The 6,992-nt window shown below is 44.6% G+C and overlaps 1 protein-coding gene across 1 annotated transcript; it reads right to left on the reverse strand.

Annotated features, from left to right (window-relative positions):
* Positions 1-224: 224 nt before the first annotated feature.
* LOC131563313 (transmembrane protein 14C-like) lies at positions 225-3,815 on the reverse strand. Its single transcript, XM_058813303.1, has 4 exons — positions 3,666-3,815; positions 3,211-3,312; positions 1,235-1,319; positions 225-1,016 (listed from the first exon to the last, which is right to left on the reverse strand). Exons 1-4 carry the CDS (start codon positions 3,739-3,741, stop codon positions 959-961), a joined length of 321 nt encoding a protein of 106 aa, XP_058669286.1. The 5' UTR covers positions 3,742-3,815; the 3' UTR covers positions 225-958.
* Positions 3,816-6,992: the final 3,177 nt, after the last annotated feature.

Below are 6,992 nucleotides of genomic sequence, written 5' to 3' on the forward strand. Positions count from 1 at the left end.
TATAAGAATATAATACTTGTCTGTACATGTAGTCTGTATGCTTTTGTGCTCTCCACCTCCCTCCCTGTTCAGATTTTTATATTTACAAGTTACTAGATGCAGGGATAGATTATTTATACAATTCAAGCTCACAAATATAACCTGACACCCTGCAGGAAAGGCACCAAACTGTATCAATCCAGATGAACAATTAGAGACAAAATAAGCTCTGTAGAACACGAAAGTTTGCAATAATAATTTCTTAGTTTATTTAAAATAATGTTTTAATAAAGCTGTGCCTACAATTCAGCATTTCCTAATAAAGCATATTTTTGATTTATGGGTAGTAATCTGTAAAAGTGAAGTGAATGACATGGAGCTGAGCTTACAAGTGATTGCAAGGCATGGTTATGCATTTATTGCATTACAGCAGAGCCCTGACCACAGCTGGTTCTGTGATTGTGTTTTGTGGGACCAGGTTCTAACACACAGTGCTGGGAGAACAAACTCCCTGACAGACAAACACTGTGAATGGACAAACTGGCATGGAAAGGGAGATGGAACATCATAAGCACATTTATTCTATTAATTACTAGAGACAAATCAGAAACTCCTCTCCCCCGCTTTTAGAGGTACACATGATTTTAGAAGGACAAGTCATTTGGGGAATTCAGTCTCAATCCTGCAACTGTCTGCATGCAAGGGCCAGGAGGTCTTTGCTGACACTAAGCTGCAGGACCAGAAGCTAAACTAATGCTACACTCATATTTTCTTGCTTGCTTTCAGTGCAGAAAATGTTAAGACAAATACCATGACAAGGGCTCTCCGTGTCAGTCCCTTAAAAACACAACGCATGTGCATTAGGATATGAAAAATACAATGCACAGGTAGCAGTGCCTTTTCCACTATTGTGCAGCATATTTAGGCAGTTGCATTTTGGGCTTCTCAGTCATGTGTCTTCAAGTCACTTGATGCATATTTATGGCTTAAGAGGTTTTTCCATCATCTGCAATCCAAGCCGTCCAACCATCAGTAAACTGTGGAACAGAATAGTTATAAAAAAAGGGTGGTGGAGGCAAAAAATCCCATAAAGAACAAGAAGGAAGAAAACATTGACATCATTTCATTTACCTAAACACCACCACAAGATTTCATTTTTCACAGAACTCACCATATTAAAACAATATAATCCACAAATAAGCTAAATAAAATGCTTATTTAATAACACAGACAAAAACAAAGTACAGGTGGTTACCTGGCACCGGCAATTATCCCGGGCATTGCCTTTTTGGAGTTGTAAAATCTCATTCCCATGACAGTAGACAAGGTGCCAGATGCCACTGTTGAAAAGAAGCCCAGTCAGAACCATTTGACACAGAAATGCCAGCACAGCATTGCCACACTCGGACACTGAGCAGACCACACATACAGACAGGAGTGCCTCCCTCTGGGAGTAAACTATTTGATTCTCTTCAGCATCAAAGCTGTCATTAGAAGCTTCTCAGCAGCTTTGGTAAGCATGCTCCACTGCTCAGCACAAGCAAGGAGATCTCACCAGGGCGGAGACCACGGTCTGATCACCCACAAACTAATCCTCTGAACAGGTCACTACCTCTCCCTCAACCTTTACTTGCAAAAGAATGATTATTCCCTCAAACACAGGCAGGCTCAAAACTGCCAGAAAGCTGGGATGGTGACAGTATTCACTAAGTAGGAGGTAAATATTATTTACACTTCTCATTTCTCTGTGACATTCTGAACTGGAAAGTGGCAGTAAATACTACAACTGGATAGAAAACAACCCCACTTGAAAATATTATTAGAAAACAGAAAGCAATCCAAAAGATCAAACTGAAAGAGCAATTAACATCTTAGACATTACTGCAAATTGTTTTATCTCTAAATGTAGAAAAGGAATCCCATCAACATTTACAAGAAATGTACAGGGCCATTGTTTTTTTTTTTTTTTTTTGAAGAAAGGCAGGTGAAAGTGTGGTATACATTTTTCCAAAGCCTCAAGTTTGTTTGCATCAGACAGGGTAAAAGGTATTCTAGAGACACTCTGTCAAGGTTATATTTCTCTATTTCTACCCCTGATGTACTGGGACCAATTTATAGCTCTGCAGGAGCCACAGCTGCACATTGCAAGGAGGGATGCAAGCATGGAGAGCTGTACTAGACTGTGACACAGCACTGCTTTCAAGAGGTCCACTTGAAAACACTCCATGCACCACATAAGGATATACAAAAGCTGCTCATCCCTCGCCATGACATGGCCTAAAAACCCGTACCAGAGATGCACAGCCACTCCCATAGTATGCCAGAGTAGAAGGACATTTCACAAATGAAATTGTGCTTTACAATGAGCTGCATTTTACATTTCATTCCTTACTGATGAGGTTGGTCCTCTAGTGGCCTTTCAGCACATTAGTCCTATTGGTTTAAAATAGTCTTAAATCACTGTAAAGCTAAAGTATCATAGCACTAGTAACACTATGGGGTAGTTACAGAACTAGCAGGATCCTCAAGAACTCATCTAGGATACCCTAGTCCCCAAAGGCACAATCACTTCCTGATAGTGGTTTAACCCCAGATATTACACTCCTGCAGCAAAGGAACTCCCTGAGGTCCACCTGAGTGCTTCATAATACTTTCCACAGTGATTTCATCCTTCTCCTTCCCCTGCAGAAGATTTAACTGCAAGCTTAACACCCACAACTTCTATTAAACTCTACTGAAAGCAAGCAAAATAGATCACTGCCTCTTTTCTTCAATATACTGTTTCTTCCAGAGTGTATGATTCATTAGAACATGTACTGCTCCTCCGAGATGCTTGTGCAAACCAGAGTCCCCTAAGGCCACATACCTCCTGTCACACTGCTGTCACTATTGCAAAAATAGTGCTTATTCCACCACCACAGGCTAAAAGCGCTGCTTCACAACCAAAAATTTTCCACGTATGTTTCCTGCACCTAATGTGTTGGTGTAACACTTTATCTAATCTGGCAGAGGAGACAGGTGCTTCTCACCAGCTCTGGATTCACACAGGACAAACAAAAATTGTGCTCTTACACAAATACCTCCTGGCTGTGGGCAGGGGGTCCCGCCACCACTTACAACATTTGTATAGGTACAACGGCACAGGGCAGCTGAAACATGCTAAGAGAAAAAAAGGTTACTGTTCCCACCGCTACCAGTAACACTCAGTACTCGGCTGCCGAGCAAACTTACCGAGGGAAAGCCACACATTCTTTGGATCTTTGGACTGCTGGTACGCGCCTAGCCCCGCTAAGCCGCCGAACAGCAGACCGGCAGCTAGAGACGGGACGCTGCCTTGAATAAAGAATAAAGCAGTCAGCGGAAGAACAGAGGCTGACACACAGAGCCAGCCTGCACGCCAAACGAAAGCACTTCGCGACTTCTCCGTTCTAGTAAATCCACAAAACCGATCTAACTACTACAGCATTAGGGCTCAGGTTGAGGGGTTTGGAGAGTTTTTTAACACACTTCGCAGACCTCCGCGAGCACCGTTTCGTTGCACTTATTTGGTGGCAGCAAGGACTGAGCGGCACTTGTGGTGTCACCGCCGGCAGCGGCCCCACAGCGGGGCGGGGCGGAAGGGAGCGGAGCGGGGGCTGCCTGCGGGCACGGCCGGGACAGGGACAGCCAGGGCCACCAGCACCCACCTGCCTTGGCGTAGCCCACGACACCGCCCGCCGCCACCAGCGCCGCGTAGCCGAAGCCCAGCCAGTCGTACTCCATCTGCGGGCAGCCGCGGAGACAGACGGCGTACGGCAGCGCAGCGCAGCGCCGACCTTGGGCCGCCCTCACGCCGCCCGCCCCGCCCCGCGCCGGGGCCGCCTCACGGAGGCCCCGTCCGCCGCCCATGACGGCGCCTCGGGGCCGGGAGGATTTGCTTGATTGACTGCCCACCAGTAACGCAGTTTTCCAATTTTTCCGAGTTAGAAGTGAAGCAGGAAACACCCACCTGTTATAAACGAGAGCTTGACAAGGCCAATATTCAAGCAGCAATCAATTTATTAATTAATATGGTAAAGTATGAGCAATACAGCGCTGGGTACAGTGGGGGAAGTTTTCCTTCCAACTGCACACCGATAGTTGAGGCTTACAGGTATTTATAGGGGTACTCATCAGCTTTCTCAGCAGTTTCTATTCCCAATTTTTACTCACCAGCAGTTTCTATTCCAAATTTTTACGTCACAATTTTAAACGCTATTGTGATTTAGTTTTTCTCAGGATGTATCCCAGAAAGGAGTATCCCCAGATGGTCCCCAGGTGGTCCTGAGAGAAGGAAGAAGCATCCCATCTGGTGAAGTCCAGCTCTCCGGATGTGGCTCCACCTTTTAATTGCAAGGAATATAAATCTCATACCAGTGATGTCCAGCTTCTCTTGGTCGAAACTATTAATCCTTGAGTTGATGTTCATCTTCCTTTCTCAAGCTGCTTTTCACTGTTTTGTTAAGGTGTGAGATAAGCATGTTTCCTTTATATATATTCCAAAGCTATAGTTTCAAGGATACAGGCAATATTCTAAAATTATACCTCAAAAGGTTATTATTGCAAAACTCTTTAAGGCTTAACTACAAGCAGAATGTTCTTGTCAAAAAGCAACATCCTTAAAGCTTTAATTCAAACGCTCCTAAATCAGCTTAACACTTATAAAGGTTAATTGCGAACAAACGATAGGTTCAAAGGCCTTCTTCCATGCTTTACTTTCCTCAGTTATTATTAGAATTCGTCTTTATAACTGCCCCATGGTCGGTTTCCACACATACCACAATCACAAATACACACATTGCCTGTATGTACCCGACACGAAACACAGCTTTGTATTTCACCCACCTCCCCTTCTCTTCCCAGGCTCGGCATCACTCTGCCCTGCCAGGGGGTGGGAAGTGCAGGTTGCAGTCGGTCCATGGCGTCTCTCCTGCACTGCTGCTCCCTCCTCACACTCCTGCCGTGCCCTGGCGTGGGGTCTGTGAAAAATGCATATTTTATAAATATTTTTAATATTTTTCGCAAATATTAAAATGAATACTATATGTGTTATGTTAGAAAGTTATGCTGTATTAATTTATTTAGTAGTGTGTTAAGTATAGTTTTAGGTTATAACATAATGTTAAAATAGAAACTATGCTATGTAAGATACTTTTTAAAGAAAGGACTCACAGCAAGATAGCAGCCACAGGACACCTAAATCTTTCAGAGAAAGAGAATTTGTTGCTCTCTTATCAGAAGAAACGAACTTCTTCTTGCCTTGCTCAGCCATGAAGACGCCGTTAGGATTAAGAGGAAGAAGTTGACACTGACCAGACAGAATCCTATATTTGAACAGAATTTATGCATCATGTATGAGATGTATGAATATGCAACCAGCTATTATTTTTAAGGGTTAATCCTCTGTTAACATGGCTCCTTTTTTGGGCTTGTTTTGCTCAGAAAAAGGTTCCTGGACATCCATAACTCTTTGTTTTTATTGTCTCATATTGTCCTAATCCAAATTGTCCAAATTATTATTACTCTAATGATATTTTTTTTTATAACCATTTTGTTATCATTAAACTTTTAAAATTTAAAAACAAGTGATTGGCATTTTTCACAGGGTCCCTCCCACGGGAGACAGTCCTGCACAAACTGCCACAGCATAGGTCCTTCGGTGGGGTGCAGTCCTTCGGGAACAGGCTGCTCCAGAGTGGATCTTCTGTGTGGTCACAAGTCCTGCCAGCACTCTTGCTCTGAGCTGGGCTCCTCTCTGCAGCTTCAGCTTCCCCTGGGGCACGTTCACCCACTCCAGTGTGGGGTCCTCCATGGGCTGCAGGAGGATCTCTGCTCCATGGGCTGGAGGGGGGGGCTGCAGCACGGGCTGCAGGGGAACCTTCACTCCTGCACCCGGAACACCTCCTGTGCTCCTTCTTCACTGACCTTGCTGTCTTCAGGGCTGTTCCTCCCCAAAGGTTCTCATTCCTCTCTCCAGGAGGTGCTCTCACACACTGTCTCATGAGTTCGGCCTTGGCCAGCAGCGGGTCTGTCCTGGAGCTGGCTGACTCTGCCAAACATGACGGTTGGTCCTGGCTTCTCCTCTCAGAAGCCAACCTTGCCCTGGAAGCCCAATCCAGATGTCAAAAGAAGGCATCTGGATTCCTTGGCAGCTCTGCTGAGGACGCCACACATGTGCAGAGCGATGGTGGTGCTCTGCTACAGGGCACAATCCCCAGCACCAGGGGCAGCAGCCAGCCCGGCACTGCACCGGATGCATTCCTTTGTCCTGAAGGCAGGCTTGCTAAGGGGTGCCCAGTGCCAATTCACTCACTGAGGCAGGTCTTACCATCCCTCATTCTAGTTTGCACATAGTAGCCAGCTTGGTCCGCTCATTGCTATCAATACTTTATATTATGTATACATTTTAACAAACTGATTGTACTATTTATAGATTTTATCAAACTAAGGCAGAAGCATCCATTGGTAATATAACTTTCCTATAATTACTACTTGACCCCCTGTCTATTTGCTAGTTATATCTCTCACTTATTATGCTAATCCACAGGTGCAGCTCTCTCCATTTTAATTTAAGCACCTAATCAAATCAGGTAGAAAGGTTTGGTGTTACCTACTTAACACCATTGTTTTGCCTTGAGTGCATTAGAAATAGGCCTTTCTAGGTCTATTTTAATGCCTGTTTCCAGCCTCTTCAGGTGCCCCTCACAAAAATGACATTCACACACCAGCTAATTCTTAATCATTCTTTTGAGTAAGCTTTCATGTTCACATAGCAAACCACCACTGTGCTGGCAGTCACCAGCCATGAGACAGCAGGATTTGCTAGGCAAAGACCTTTTCTTGGGTGACCCTCTGTTACCAAAGGTCTGAATCTTCCCTGGATTCCTAGAGTGGGGAGAGGACAGAGATGGAAAGCAAAGCCATAGCTAGAGGGTCGTACTGGAGGGTGAATCTGGAACAATGAAAATTCGTCTTTGTTTAAATCCATTGAGAAT

Source organism: Ammospiza caudacuta, chromosome 1 (assembly GCF_027887145.1).
Source record: "Ammospiza caudacuta isolate bAmmCau1 chromosome 1, bAmmCau1.pri, whole genome shotgun sequence".
NCBI classification, from domain to species: domain Eukaryota; kingdom Metazoa; phylum Chordata; class Aves; order Passeriformes; family Passerellidae; genus Ammospiza; species Ammospiza caudacuta.